General features: G+C 43.0%; 1 protein-coding gene across 1 annotated transcript; it reads right to left on the reverse strand.

The window, feature by feature from the left end:
* Nucleotides 1–1,744: 1,744 nt before the first annotated feature.
* On the reverse strand, nucleotides 1,745–15,048 carry LOC121574306 (keratin, type I cytoskeletal 18-like). The gene is made up of 11 exons (XM_041886919.2): nucleotides 14,996–15,048; nucleotides 10,935–11,205; nucleotides 10,427–10,552; nucleotides 10,092–10,174; nucleotides 9,571–9,727; nucleotides 7,835–8,002; nucleotides 5,494–5,619; nucleotides 4,827–4,949; nucleotides 4,167–4,261; nucleotides 3,609–3,634; nucleotides 1,745–1,914 (listed from the first exon to the last, which is right to left on the reverse strand). Exons 2-11 carry the CDS (start codon nucleotides 11,196–11,198, stop codon nucleotides 1,793–1,795), a joined length of 1,290 nt encoding a protein of 429 aa, XP_041742853.1. The 5' UTR covers nucleotides 11,199–11,205; nucleotides 14,996–15,048; the 3' UTR covers nucleotides 1,745–1,792.
* Between the last annotated feature and the right edge of the window lie 1,804 nt (nucleotides 15,049–16,852).

The following is a 16,852-nucleotide window of genomic DNA, read 5'->3' on the forward strand; positions in this document are numbered from 1 at the left end:
TACATAGCACATACTTAAATACAATTGCCCTCTCCCACCACATATTTACACACATTTTCGGCTTTTCACAGATTACCTTCACATAAATAACTGATGCCAAGGTGACAGCATAATGGTTTTTGCAGGTAATGATTATGTAATTACATCTGTGTAGCTACAGCAACACATTACTTTACATTCACTACAATGTATTTCAGCAACACAGTTTTTTGACTCAGTTGACTTGCAGTTGATGGAGGTCGTGAACTAGTCATAGTAAAAGCTGTCTGCCAGTCAGTCAGTCAGTAATTTAGTAAAACATATAATTTAGATGGCACCTGAGTCTCATACCTCACATTTGTGAAAGAGACACAACCCAAAACCAGAAATAACACCCTCTATACTTGATGAACACCTAATGTTTTTTCCAACGCAAAGATTAACAGAGACATCAAATCGATGACTTCGTTGTTCAGAGATTGCATGGCAGTCTGCCTTTAAACATCTGTGTCCACTAATTGCTGTGCAGGCACCTCTATGTCCAAACAGCAGTTACTAAATGTCTCTGACTACAAGTTAAAGTATTCTGGTGAAAGATATCCAGGAGGTCACTATTTGACTTCAACGTTAAAGTTGATTAAAGACCATAAGTACAATAAGCACATCAAATCTAATCAAATTGTATTACTAACCTTTCATCGTTACAATGTGTGATTAGCTAACTGCTATGATGGATGAATAGGACTGGAGCATTTATCAGAGCTGTCAGACAGACGTTTAGGCTCAACATGAAGGTAACTTTGCAGGGTTGTATGCATGCCTACCTACTGCACATAGCAGTCATCACACACGCACATGAACAGGCACAATTATCTGTTATTATTATTAATGATCAATTATCTCCACTGACGTGTTATTGTGCTCATCATGCTACGTAGTAGACAGGGTCGTTTCGTGGTTTTACATATAATATTTAGAGTGTGTGTAGAATACATAAAATGTGTTCTTGAGTGCATGTGGAATGTGTTGGATGTAATAAGTCTTGCATTGTAGAGTGTGGTTGATCGTTTTTGAACATGTAAGCAGTATTTTGGATACTTCATGATGATAAATCAAAATAAAATAGAAAATAATACCAGCTTTGACTAAAAGATTAACCTTTATTTCAGACCTTACAGAAGTTTATAGATACAGACACAAACGCATGTTGAAAACCCCCCCAAAAAATGCAATTCAGGTGAAAGATATTTACTGTGTCTATTGCTTGTTACCTAAATCTAGAAATAAATCGTTTAATACACAAAGCAAAACCTTGTATTAAACAACAGCCATGTTAGAGGAGGGGACACAACTGAGGGAGTTTCATCTGACAACTGAGGGACTCCCTAAAACGGATGCCATACAGGACATCTCATTCACTTCCAGTATATCTCATTTTATTGTATTATTATATTATTGTATGTATACTATATACTATATAGCTCATAGTATATCCAGACATATGCATGAGGCTATGAAAAGAACAAGACTAACACTCTGATGGGAATGAAACAGACATCCATGTTAGTGGAGGCCCCTGAGGGTCAGTGGGTCAGCTGGCCCTTGACCCCGATGTGTGAGGAGAAATTATCAATTCAAATCAAATCAAATTTTATTTGTCACAATCGCCGAATACAACAGGTGTAGTTAAGAAAACATTTACTAAATAAAGTAAAAAATAAATTTAAAAAATAACACAATAAAATAACAATAACGAGGCTATATGAAGAAGATGATGATGATGATGATGATGATGATGATGATGAGGCCCCTCTCACTTCTTCTTCACCTCCTGCTCTATCTGCTCCACCTCGCTGGACTCATCCACCACCTTGCCGTTGATCATGGTCTGAGTCACCACCTTCACTATCTTCCTGGTCCGCACCTCTGGCTCCTCTGCAGGGAAACGAGAGGATGATGAAGAGGATGATGAAGAGGAAGAGGATGGGCTACCGAATGTCACAGGGTCACACTATTACTGCAACCCAACAGGCTCTGGTTTGTAACACGGCCTATGAACCTGCTAACTTGTTGCTGATATATCTACTGCTTATGAATGAGCAAAGAATAGCTTATAATGTGCTAAGAATTCCTTTTGTACGTACACCCCAAATAAAGTGCTACCAAATTGATTCAGTGAGCAGTCACAAGCCTACAGTAACACTCCGTTACAACATTGAGACTTGTGGGATTATTTTCACCTACTGCAGTTTCTAGGGACAGCGCTTTTTCGGGCGTTTGCTTTGTTTGCAGGTTTATGAAACTGCCATTAGTCTGTGGCCACGGCCCCTTGATTTGATGCCAGGGCGTTGGAAGTAGCACAGAATCAAAGTTGTACATTTGATACTGACATAAGGCAATGTCGCTGACCCTATTTTAAACCTGTAGTGTAAATAGCTGTTGGGCAGTTGGCTTTCTCAGCGAGCCAATGGCCCGGAGTACTTCAACTTTACTCTATAAGTCACCTACAGTACCTACACATGCTAGCCTAGGGACGTTTCCTAGTGTAACCTCTTGGTGTATGGTAAAGTTGCCCCTAGATGTTGATCTTGGGTCAGTTTTGCAGTTTCCCGACTAGGATTGGGGGAGGGGAAGTGGATACTAAATCTGTACCTAGGGGAAACTTCACCTTGGAGCGTAACCCACCTGGACTTGTGTTTAAACCAACACTATAATCACATCATCATTGTGTTACGACACAACAAAGCCTTGAGCCTGGTGAACATTCAGACCAATGAAAGGCTCGGTGAAAATGAGGGTGAAGGTTAGGGTGGGGATGAGAATGAAGGTGAGGGTAAAGATGAGGGTGAGGATGAGGGTGAAGTTGAGGGTGAAGGTGAGGGTGAGGGTGGAGGTGAAGGGGTGGGTGAGGGTGAAGGTGAGGGTAAAGGTGAGGGTGAAGGTGAGGGTGGGGGTGAGGGTGAAGGTGAGGGTGAAGATGAAGTTGAGGGTGAAAATGAGGATGAGGGTGAAAGTGAGGGTAGAGGTCAGGGTGAGGATGAGGGTGAAGTTGAAGGTAAGGGTGAAGGTGAGATGAGGGTGAAGATGGGGGTGAAGTTACGGGTGAAGGTGGGTGAAGAGTAAAGTCATACAGCAAGAGAAAGGGATAGAGAGTGGGAGAAGGTCAGAGGGAAGAGAGAAGGGAGGAAAGAAAGAAAGAAAGAAAGAAAGAAAGAAAGAAAGAAAGAAAGAAAGAAAGAAAGAAAGAAAGAAAGAAAGAAAGAAAGAAAGAAAGAAAGAAAGAAAGAAAGAAAGAAAGAAAGAAAGAAAGAAAGAAAGAAAAACGAAAGATGCATGGGTGACCAGGATGGGTCCATGCAGTCCATTTGAGAGGCTGAGGTGAATTGAGGTCTCTCTGTGTGAGAATGCAAATAACCTATTCATGAATGAATGGGGACTCTTATCACACGCCATGGATGGAATTACCTGATGTCACACTGATAAAGGAGCTTTCTCCATCCAGGTGAACGGTCACATCCACAATCAACCAATCAATGTGTTGCTGAGTAAGTAAGTGTTGATGTTCGCTTAGGTTAGCCTGTGTCAATGAGGAAGTGAGAGTGAAGTGAAGTTAATGTACTGATACTCACTTTTTGGTGATGGGACTTCATTAATCCTGTATGAATAACGGAAAAGGAATGTGCGAGTTAAAATGTGCCCAATGACTTCAACTGATACATGGAAATTGTCACTGTCAGAAGATGTTACCATGTATGGTCATCAATTGGCTGATTCCCAGGAAGAACAATTATCTGTTTGAATCAACTCAACAAAACACAATGTAGTCCTATCCTGGATATACTGTACAGTCCTAAGCACCCCTTATTTACATCTGACCATAGCATTATATCCAACAAAGACAGAGGAAGATAAGTGTTTCCAATGACATCATCAACCAATTAGTAGACAATTAGTAGGCAATTAGTGGGCAATGCCTACTCATAATTGGTTAAAATCACACGATGCATACTGATGATGTCATTGGAAACACTTATCTTCCTCTATCTTTTTCACTACAAAACATAGAAACGCGCCATTTTCACATATGTTGATGTTGTGGTGGTGCTGGAGATGATGAATATGAAGTTGAACATTTTTGAAATTTCCCTTTAAATGTTCACATAAAGATTAGCATCATGGTTACTCACGTCTCCTCTCCCTCCAGCAGTCTCCTGTAGGTGGCGATCTCTATTTCCAGGTTCTGCTTGATGCGGAGCAGCTGTTCATAGTCCATCTTGTTGCGCTGCAAAACAATACAATACAATACAACTTTATTAGTCCATTTGTTACAAATAACAACGGAAACATGGGGCCTCCTGAGTGGCGCAGTGGTCTAAGGCACTGCATCGCAGTGCCAGCTGTGCCACTAGAGATCCTGGTTAGAGTCCAGGCTCTTTCACAGCCGGCCGCGACCGGGAGACCCATGGGGTGGCGCACAATTGGCCCAGCGCCGTCCAGGGTAGGGGAGGGTTTGGCCGGCAGGGATGTTCTTGTCACATCGTGCACTAGCGACTCCTGTGGCGGGCCGGGCACAGTGCACGCTGACTCGGTCGCCAGGTGTACGGCTGGCTTCCGGGTTAAGCGGGCACTGTGTCAAGAAGCAGTGCGGCTCGGTTGGGTTGTGTTTCGGAGGACGCATGACTCTCGACCTTCGCCTCTCCCGTGTCCGTACGGGAGTTGCAGCAATGGGACAAGATTGTAACTACCAATTGGATACCATGAAATTGGGGAGAAAAAGGGGGTGAAATACCAACAAACAATAAACGGAAATATATATACAGCTCCACCTCCTTAGCCCCAGTAAGTACCTGCATGTCCAGACGCAGCTGAGACAGGTTCTCCTCAAGCTGGGACAGTGTGGCCTGCAGACGCTCCATCTCCAGGCTGTACTTCTGCCCTGTCTCCCCCAGGTTACCCTTCAGAGCTGACACCTGAGGGGGGAGAGGGTGAGTCAGATAAAGAAAACTGTGGACGAGACAAACATGCATGCACACATGTACACACGCAGATTAAATGTACACCCGATACACATTCTCATCAAATATACAGTGTGTGATTACAGAAAGGGAAATAAGAGAATCTGTGTGTACAAGTCAGGGGATGGTTGTTGTTGTTATAACACTGATCCCTACACTCTTTGAAAAACAAGGTGCTATCTAGATCCTTGATTGGGTTTTTTGGCTCCCCATAGGAGAACCCTTTGAAGAACCCTATTTTACCTGGAACCGAAAAGCATTCTCTTATAGGGACAACCAAAGAACCCTTTTGGAACCCTTTTTTCTAAGAGTGTATCTGACCCAACATCAAGGAAGGTGAGAGATATTTACAGTCAACAAGGATAACATGGATGGGGAAAGGAGCAAGGATCTCAGCGATACTGTAGTTGTGCAGGTTGTCCAGCTGTAGATCTGAGTGACAATATTCTAAGGTCCCCAGTACAACACAACCCCCAGTTGACAGGTTCCTAGTTCCTACCTGTTTGTGCAGACTCTCCAGCTCCACCTCCAGGTTCTGTAGGAAGCGTTGTCTCTCCACCAGCTCACTCTGAGCCTCCCTCAGAGCCTCGTTAGACTCCTTCACCTCGCTCTGCACCGTCTCCAGCTGTAACACACCACACACACCTTCCTGAACGCACCGCACCCCCAGGTTACTGAAAACAGTAACACACCACACACACCTTCCTGAACGCACCGCACCCCCAGGTTACTGAAAACAGTAACACACCACACACACCTTCCTGAACGCACCGCACCCCCAGGTTACTGAAAACAGTAACACACCACACACGTTCCTGAACGCATCGCACCCCCAGGTTACTGAAAACAGTAACACACCACACACGTTCCTGAATGCACCGCACCCCCAGGTTACTGAAACCAGTAACACACCACACACACGATCCTGAACGCACCGCACCCCCAGGTTACTGAAAACATTAACACACCACACACACGTTCCTGAATGCACCGCACCCCCAGGTTACTGAAAACAGTAACACACCACACACACGTTCCTGAACGCACCGCACCCCCATGTTACTGAAAACAGTAACACACCACACACACGTTCCTGAACGCACCACACCCCCAGGTTACTGAAAACAGTAACACACCACACAGGGACGCACCGCACCCCCAGGTTACTGAAACCAGTAACACACCACACACACGATCCTGAACGTACCGCACCCCCAGGTTACTGAAAATATTAACACACCACACACACGTTCCTGAATGCACCGCACCCCCAGGTTACTGAAAACAGTAACACACCACACACACGTTCCTGAACGCACCGCACCGCCATGTTACTGAAAACAATAACACACCACACACACGTTCCTGAACGCACCACACCCCCAGGTTACTGAAAACAGTAACACACCACACAGGGACGCACCGCACCCCCAGGTTACTGAAAACAGTAACACACCACACACGTTCCTGAACACACCGCACCCCCAGGTTACTGAAAACAGTAACACACCACACACATTCCTGAACGCACCGCACCCCCAGGTTACTGAAAACAGTAACATTTTAACATTCTAGCAGACGCTCTTATCCAGAGCGAAAGGGCACATCGACAGATTTTTCATCTAGTCGGCTCGGGGATTAGAACCAGCGAGCTTTTGGTTACTGGCACAACGCTCTTACCCACTAAGCTACCTGCCGCCCCAAACAGTAACACACCACACACCTTCCTGAACGCACCGCACCCCCGGGTTACTGAAAACAGTAACACACCACACACACCTTCCTGAACGCACCGCACCCCCAGGTTACTGAAAACAGTAACACACCACACACGTTCCTGAACGCATCGCACCCCCAGGTTACTGAAAACAGTAACACACCACACACGTTCCTGAATGCACCGCACCCCCAGGTTACTGAAAACATTAACACACCACACACACGTTCCTGAACGCACCGCACCCCCAGGTTACTGAAAACAGTAACACACCACACACACGTTCCTGAACACACCGCACCCCCATGTTACTGAAAACAGTAACACACCACACACACGTTCCTGAACGCACCGCACCCCCAGGTTACTGAAAACAGTAACACACCACACAGGGACGCACCGCACCCCCAGGTTACTGAAAACAGTAACACACCACACACGTTCCTGAACACACCGCACCCCCAGGTTACTGAAAACAGTAACACACCACACACGTTCCTGAACGCACCGCACGCCCAGGTTACTGAAAACAGTAACATTTTAGCAGACGCTCTTATCCAGAGCGAAAGGGCACATCAACAGATTTTTCACCTAGTCGGCTCGGGGATTAGAACCAGAGACCTTTCGGTTACTGGCACAACACTCTTACCCACTAAGCTACCTGCCGCCCCAAACAGTAACACACCACACACGTTCCTGAACACACTGCACCCCCAGGTTACTGAGAACACTATGTTACTAGATACCAGACCTGGGTTCACCTGGATATGATAACTATGATACGCCTGAATCGTAACTTGAGATACGCAATGGGAGATTTGCATGAACATTTGAGTCACACGCACTCATCTCATGATACAAATCAGCCCTGAGAGACTAAACTCTAGTGTCTAGTTTCTGGCATGGTGATGCACCCAGCCAGCCAGTCCCCCACTGAACTTATTGAGGTCCCCAGCCAGCCAGTCCCCCACTGACCTTCTTGAGGTCCCCAACCAGCCAGTACCCCACTGACCTTCTTGAGGTCCAAAACCAGCCAGTACCCCACTGACCTTCTTGAGGTCCCCAACCAGCCAGTACCCCACTGACCTTCCTGAGGTCCCCAGCCAGCCAGTCCCCCACTGACCTTCTTGAGGTACCACTGCTCAGCCTGGTCCTTGTTCTTCTTGATGATGCCCTCGTACTGAGTTCTGAGCTCTGACATTACTGTGCCCAGTTCAGGTCCACCACGGCCTGCGTCCACCTCCACGTTCACAGTCTGAGCAGCAATATAGCCCTTCATAGACTCCACCTCCTGCAGAGAGACAATTAATAAATCAATCAATCAGGGTTTGGAACTTTTTTCCAATCGTGTCGTTCTGAATAGAACCATAATTTTGCTCTGGGCATTTGTCCTACCTACGGAGGAGCAGCTTCTATGGAAGAACTCTGAATGTCTTTGAACTTCCGAGAGTTGGCTTAACGTTGGACTAAGCTAATGTTAGCTAGCTAACAAGCGTGTGTGTGCAGAGCAGCACTAGAATTGCTGATTGGCTTAAAGCCGTGGTATATCAGACATTCTACACCCCACTGTGACAGCGAGAAGGTCAGTAAATTCTACACCACTCTGTGACAGAGAGAAATTCAGTGAATTCTACACACTACTGTGACAGAGAGAAGGTCAGTGAATTCTACACCCCACAGTAACCGAGAGAAGGTGATACCCTCTTCATTATTAACATCCTCTCCATGCATACTTGATGGAGGTGAGCTCATGTCACTGTTCTCTCTCTCTCTCTCTCTCTCTCTCTCTCTCTCTCTCTCTCTCTCTCTCTCTCTCTCTCTCTCTCTCTCTCTCTCTCTCTCTCTCTCTCTCTCTCTCTCTCTCTCTCTCTCTCTCTCTCTCTCTCTCATACACAACTTAATAGACTCAATATATGGCACCACTGCATTGGCACCACACCCAGCTTTATAAACACACCGAGCACTTCTAGGGCCAGTCATCGACAACACACACACACAAACACACAAACACACACACTAGGAAAACAGGAAGGGATGAGCCAAGCACCCACACACACAGAGGCAGGCACGCACACGCACGCAGGCACACAGTCACACACACACAGACACACACACCTGCAGAAGCGTACAATCACATCATTCTGCCCCTTGCCACATACAAGTAGGACAAGGTGACTTATCCCTTCACACAGGCCTGTAGTGTGCCTATTCAGAGCAGAGCAACCAGTGAACCAATGCTGTTCTGAGAGGGGTCTCTGTGGACTTGTGTAAAAAATCTAAGACCTGAGCTACTTTCAGGCTTTCAGTTACTTAAGACAAAGGGACCTCCGGCGTTGGGTTTCAGAGTCCGAGCTGGTTCCTACTCCAAGCTTCCTAGGGGATGTAGAGTGATACCACCACTGGGGCAGACATTAACAGAGGACCACTCTCTTCCCCTCCTTTATAGCTTCCCCGCTCAGACCACTTACTTGATTCAGTGGTCTTTCATTCAGTTCAGGCCATTCGGTCAATGGCCAGTAAGAAGAGGAAAGGGGACAGAAGACATCCTTGCCTCACTCTAGTCAGAGATATCTCTCCATACTAGGAGACCAGGGAAAAATCTGGAGTCTGGTTATGACCTGGCTATAACTAGGGACCCATAGTTTTTCCTGGCTTCGTAATGAAGTGAGGAAAAACTCCTGGCCCCTCCATCCCAGAGGTCAAAACTGGTTAAAATGACATCTTGATGACATCATTCCAACTAGTTTTGTCTGCCAGGATACCATCATCCTTAATAAGGAGAGTTGACCTCTCTCTAGTTTTTGACTTGTATGCTTTAGGATGAATAAAGCCCTGATCTACAGAGCTACCTCCTCTCACCTCCTCATGGTTCTTCTTGAGGAAGTAGAGTTCTTCCTTCAGGCTGTCCAGGTCTCCTTTCAGGGAAACAATGATCTGCGCATGGTCCACCTTGGCCTTCTTCAGGGCCAAACAGTCCCTCTCCACAGACTGGGACATGCACAGCTCGGTCTCCCACCTGGAGGAGGAGGAAGAGATTGAGATAGATTGAGAAGTGAGAGATTCTGAAGTGAGAGATTGTGAGAGCTTTGGTGACTAATATTTCTAAAGTATTCCATACAGATAGTATACAAACTTGAAACTTGAAAGAAGGGGTGGGGTGAGGGAGGAGGGGAAGGACTAACTGACACTTGCATACACATATGCACAAACACAGACTAAAACACACACACAAGCACACAGTCCCGCTATGCATTCAAATATGTGTCTACTAAGTGCAGCGTTCGTGTGGAGCCTAAACATACATCTGCAAACCACGCTTGAAGCGCTTTCACTTCAAACTGAACTGATGTTCAGTAGCAAACACAGAGAAACACGCTCACTTGATCCTGAAGTCGTCAGCTGCCAGTTTAGCATTGTCAATCTCCAGCATGAGGCGAGCGTTCTCCAGTGTCTTCTTCCTCACCTGAGAAATGACAGGGATCAGGGTAAGCATTACCTTTCATATATCAACCACAAGGGTCTATTTCTGCTAATGTTAAATTCCTATTAAAGAGAGTCAGTGTGTTTACACCTGCACGGTAAACATGTACGCGTGTATGGCCACATGTGTGTACTGAGTGTGACACAGTGTCATTGTACAGTGAGAAAAGGGCATGGGAAGTTACATGGGGTGAGAGAGAGGGATCTTGGGAACGTAGGGATATTGGGAACCCACCTCCTCTTCCACCTGGTGGGCCTGGGTCATCATGGTTTGGAAGTCGTGACCTTTAGGGATGCGTTCAATCATTATTTTCTTGATCCTCAGCTCCAGGTCTGCATTGGATGTCTCCAGGGAGCGCACCTAAGAAGAAGCAGACTTATTATCCATTATCTTGCAAAGTGCTTGCTCAAGGGTACAACGACAGGATGGCATTCAGGATCAGAAGAGGACGGGCTCATTGTAATGGCTGGAATGGAATCAATGGAATGAAGTCAAACGTTGTTTCCATATGTTTGATGTGTTTGACTACATTCCATTTACTTCATTACAGCTATTACAATGAGCTCTTCCGCCTAAGCTCATCCCACCAGCCTCCTCTGTTCAGGATAGAGACACCAGCAACCGTCCGGTTGCTAGCTCACTCCCCACTAGATTTCCTGTCAGATCTAGGATTCGAACCAGCGACCCTCCGGTTGCTGAACCACTTCTCTAACCTCTACCCTCTAGACTACCTTCCGCTCACCTTGTCCAGGTAGGTGGCCAGACGGTTGTTGAGGCCCTGCAGGGCCTCCTTCTCGTTGGCGTGGTTGCCCAGCTGCCCATTGAGGTTCAGGGTGACTGGAACTCCGTTCAGGTCATGGCTGACGGAGGCGGAGCGGGACAGGGGTCTGGCGGCAAAAGGCACAGCAGCTCTGGAGCGGGCACGGCTGCTGTCTCTCAGAGACAGGCTGGAGAAAGAGGGCTGACGGCCCACAGAGAAGCTCCGCACTGAGAAACTGGACGACATGACGGCTCTGTGTGGGAGATGACAAAGAGGAAGAAGACCTGACTTGAGGGTCGGAACATTGTTGTAATAAACACACTTGTGTCCACTACATATGACTATTGTGGCCTCAAGGAATACGGCTCTAGTCTAGTGGTGCTTCAGCTCAGTTTAATATGGAAATCCTCATTATTAGAGGACAAAATTGATCAAGGTCACTACACCATTGATTGTTACAGTATGCAAATAATTATTTATGGCATATAAACCTTAGGTTAGGACCTAGCTGAGTATAGCAGGTCTGTCAACATACCTAATGATTTTAATCCAACTGAAACAATACATTCATGGGCTAAAAGGAACGGGTACACCACTGCTGTCTATTTAAACAAATAATCAGCCACAGAGTGATAAACGTCAATGGAGTACTATTTTTATATCTACTAGACTGTCTTTATGACTACTAGACTGTCTTTATGACTACTAGACTGTCTTTATGACTACTAGACTGTCTTTGTTACTACTAGACTGTCTTTGTTACTACTAGACTGTCTTTGTTACTACTAGACTGTCTTTGTGACTACTAGACTGTCTTTATGACTACTAGACTGTCTTTGTTACTACTAGACTGTCTTTGTTACTACTAGACTGTCTTTGTGACTACTGGACTGTCTTTGTTACTACTAGACTGTCTTTGTTACTACTAGACTGTCTTTGTGACTACTAGACTGTCTTTATGACTACTAGACTGTCTTTGTGACTACTAGACTGCTTTTGTGACTACTAGACTGTCTTTATGACTACTAGACTGTCTTTGTGACTACCAGACTGTTTTTGTGACTACTAGACTGTCTTTATGGCTACTAGACTGTCTTTATGACTACTAGACTGTCTTTATGACTATTAGACTGTCTTTGTTACTACTAGACTGTCTTTGTGACTACTAGACTGTCTTTATGACTACTAGACTGTCTTTGTTACTACTAGACTGTCTTTGTTACTACTAGACTGTCTTTATGACTACTAGACTGTCTTTGTTACTACTAGACTGTCTTTGTTACTACTAGACTGTCTTTGTGACTACTAGACCGTCTTTGTTACTACTAGACTGTTTTTGTGACTACTAGACTGTCTTTATGACTACTAGACTGTCTTTATGACTACTAGACTGTCTTTGTGACTACTAGACTGTTTTTGTGACTGCCAGACTGTCTTTATGACTACTAGACTGTCTTTGTGACTACTAGACTGTTTTTGTGACTACTAGACTGTCTTTATGACTACTAGACTGTCTTTATGACTACTAGGCTGTCTTTATGACTACTAGACTGTCTTTATGACTACTAGACTGTCTTTGTTACTACTAGACTGTCTTTGTTACTACTAGACTGTCTTTGTTACTACTAGACTGTCTTTGTGACTACTAGACTGTCTTTGTTACTACTAGACTGTCTTTATGACTACTAGACTGTCTTTGTTACTACTAGACTGTCTTTATGACTACTAGACTGTCTTTGTTACTACTAGACTGTCTTTGTTACTACTAGACTGTCTTTGTGACTACTAGACTGTCTTTATGACTACTAGACTGTCTTTGTTACTACTAGACTGTCTTTGTTACTACTAGACTGTCTTTGTTACTACTAGACTGTCTTTATGACTACTAGACTGTCTTTGTTACTACTAGACTGTCTTTGTTACTACTAGACTGTCTTTGTGACTACTAGACTGTTTTTGTTACTACTAGACTGTCTTTATGACTACTAGACTGTCTTTGTTACTACTAGACTGTCTTTGTGACTACTAGACTGTTTTTGTTACTACTAGACTGTCTTTATGACTACTAGACTGTCTTTGTTACTACTAGACTGTCTTTATGACTAATAGACTGTCTTTGTGACTACTAGACTGTTTTGTGACTACTAGACTGTCTTTATGACTACTAGACTGTCTTTGTGACTACTAGACTGTTTTTGTGACTACTAGACTGTCTTTGTGACTACTAGACTGTTTTTGTTACTACTAGACTGTCTTTATGACTACTAGACTGTCTTTGTTACTACTAGACTGTCTTTGTTACTACTATACTGTCTTTGTGACTACTAGACTGTTTTTGTTACTACTAGACTGTCTTTATGACTACTAGACTGTCTTTGTTACTACTAGACTGTCTTTGTGACTACTAGACTGTTTTTGTTACTACTAGACTGTCTTTATGACTACTAGACTGTCTTTGTTACTACTAGACTGTCTTTATGACTACTAGACTGTCTTTGTGACTACTAGACTGTTTTGTGACTACTAGACTGTCTTTATGACTACTAGACTGTCTTTATGACTACTAGACTGTTTTTGTGACTACTAGACTGTCTTTGTGACTACTAGACTGTTTTTGTTACTACTAGACTGTGTTTATGACTACTAGACTGTCTTTATGACTACTAGACTGTTTTTGTGACTACTAGACTGTCTTTGTTACTACTAGACTGTCTTTGTTACTACTAGACTGTCTTTGTTACTACTAGACTGTCTTTATGACTACTAGACTGTCTTTATGACTACTAGACTGTCTTTGTTACTACTAGACTGTCTTTGTTACTACTAGACTGTCTTTGTGACTACTAGACTGTTTTTGTTACTACTAGACTGCCTTTATGACTACTAGACTGTCTTTGTTACTACTAGACTGTCTTTGTTACTACTAGACTGTCTTTGTTACTACTAGACTGTCTTTATGACTACTAGACTGTTTTTGTGACTACTAGACTGTCTTTGTTACTACTAGACTGTCTTTGTTACTACTAGACTGTCTTTATGACTACTAGACTGTCTTTATGACTACTAGACTGTCTGAGACACTCAACAATTACTTAATCCCAGCTCACAATACAATCGTCAACATGTAAATGACCAATCCGGTATCAGAAGATTTTCCAAGGAACTGTCAGAAAGCCCTTCATATCTTACATTACTATGTGGATAGTTATTGTTGTTATTTTCTTATTAAACAATAAGTTAGAAAGCTTGTTTTTAACTCTTGTCAATAACCAATGAGAGAAATCACAAAAACAAGAACAGACATGAGTTCAGAGCAAGGAGTTCAGAGTTATGTTCTGTCTAAAACACTAGTAGTATTGTTTAGTGTTTGCATGTCAAACAGACAGACAGTCAGTTCAACGTCTAGTTTGGATTTACATTTGGTTGAGTTGTCAGCTAACGTGAATTCAACGTGAAATCAACTAAAAATGTCACCTTGTCATTGGATTTAGGTTAAGAGTTGGGTGAAAAAATACAAAATTCCCTTACGTTGAGGACTTTTTGCAAAATCAGTTTTCCACGTTAATTTAACGTCATTACATTGAGTTTTATGGTTAAAATGACGTGGAAACAATGTTGATTGAACCAGTGGGTGGGCTGTTCAATAGGGATTAGGGTTCATGTAAACCTCTCTCTGTCATTTAATACTCTGTGAGTTTCTCCCACCATCACAACGACAAAACATCCGAAAAAATAAAACATTCCTTTGTGACGTGATGAGTAGAGAAATATATAGAGATAAGGTGATTAAGGCACAAAAAACACAGGCTAAAAAACTGTAAAGTGGATCTTTAAATTATAATGTATAATCTTATAATCTTATGAATTACAATCTTTGATTATAACTTAGTTTTCAATATTTGTGTCATTATACATTTACTGTTTTCAAAATGAAATTGAATTACAGTTATTCAGACAAACTTGATAATCTTTCATATTTTTTTTTAAATCTTTGATTCGTGTAAGATAGGACTAAAAAGAAACAATTAAATGAAACCACTTACCTGGATTCTATTCTTTTCAGTGAGATAGAGAGAGAGGGAGAGAGGGATCCTGGAGAATGCTGAGTCTACTGTGAGACTGATGCTACAGGTGCATTTATATGGAGGTGAGAAATGGGGAGGGGCCACATCTAAAAGTGGGTGAAGCCTCTGAAGCCTCTGTAAGACATTGGAGTTGTTGTCTCCTGCAGGTAGGTAGAGATAACCTGAACTGTATTCAGGAGAGTAACATCAAATATTTTGAATGAAGGAAAGAGAATAGGTGTAATCAAACAACAGAAGGCTATCTCAATATAGTTCTACTGTATGTGTGGCTATGTCAATATAGTTCTACTGTATGTGTGGCTATGTCAATAGAGTTATACTGTATGTGTGGCTATGTCAATATAGTTCTACTGTATGTGTGGCTATGTCAATATAGTTCTACTGTATGTGTGGCTATGTCAATAGAGTTCTACTGTATGTGTGGCTATGTCAATATAGTTCTACTGTATGTGTGGCTATGTCAATATAGTTCTACTGTATGTGTGGCTATGTCAATATAGTTCTACTGTATGTGTGGCTATGTCAATATAATTATACTGTATGTGTGGCTATGTCAATATAGTTATACTGTATGTGTGGCTATGTCAATAGAGTTCTACTGTATGTGTGGCTATGTAATATAGTTCACTGTATGTGTGGCTACAATAATGCTATGTCAATATAGTTCTGCTGTATGTGTGGCTATGTCAATATAGTTCTACTGTATGTGTGGCTATGTCAATAGTGTTCTACTGTATGTGTGGCTATGTCAATATAGTTCTACTGTATGTCAATCAATCAATCAATTTTATTTTATATAGCCCTTCTTACATCAGCTAATATCTCGAAGTGCTGTACAGAAACCCAGCCTAAAACCCCAAACAGCTAGTAATGCAGGTGTAGAAGCACGGTGGCTAGGAAAAACTCCCTAGAAAGGCGAAAACCTAGGAAGAAACCTAGAGAGGAACCAGGCTATGAGGGGTGGCCAGTCCTCTTCTGGCTGTGCCGGGTGAAGATTATAACAGAACCATGCCAAGATGTTCAAAAATGTTCATAAGTGACAAGCATGGTCAAATAATAATCAGGAATAAATCTCAGTTGGCTTTTCATAGCCGATCATTAAGAGTTGACATAGCCACACATACAGTAGAACTCTTTAGTAATGTGTGGCTATGTCAATACTAAAGAGTTCTACTGTATGTGTGGCTATGTCAATATAGTTCTGCTGTATGTGTGGCTATGTCAATATAGTTCTACTGTATGTGTGGCTATGTCAATAGAGTTATACTGTATGTGTGGCTATGTCAATATAGTTCTACTCTATGTGTGGCTATGTCAATCGTGTTCTACTGTATGTGTGGCTATGTCAATATAGTTCTACTGTATGTGTGGCTATGTCAATACTAAAGAGTTATACTGTATGTGTGGCTATGTCAATACTAAAGAGTTCTACTGTATGTGTGGCTATGTCAATACAGTTCTACTGTATGTGTGGCTATGTCAATAGAGTTCTACTGTATGTGTGGCTATGTCAATACAGTTCTACTGTATGTGTGGCTATGTCAATATAGTTCTACTGTATGTGTGGCTATGTCAATAGAGTTATACTGTATGTGTGGCTATGTCAATAGAGTTCTACTGTATGTGTGGCTATGTCACTACTAAAGAGTTCTACTGTATGTGTGGCTATGTCAATATAGTTCTACTGTATGTGTGGCTATGTCAATATAGTTCTACTGTATGTGTGGCTATGTCAATATAGTTCTACTGTATGTGTGGCTATGTCAATAGAGTTCTGCTGTATGTGTGGCTATGTCAATATAGTTATACTGTATG

This window comes from Coregonus clupeaformis, chromosome 9 (assembly GCF_020615455.1).
Source record: "Coregonus clupeaformis isolate EN_2021a chromosome 9, ASM2061545v1, whole genome shotgun sequence".
Classification (NCBI taxonomy): Eukaryota; Metazoa; Chordata; class Actinopteri; order Salmoniformes; family Salmonidae; genus Coregonus; species Coregonus clupeaformis.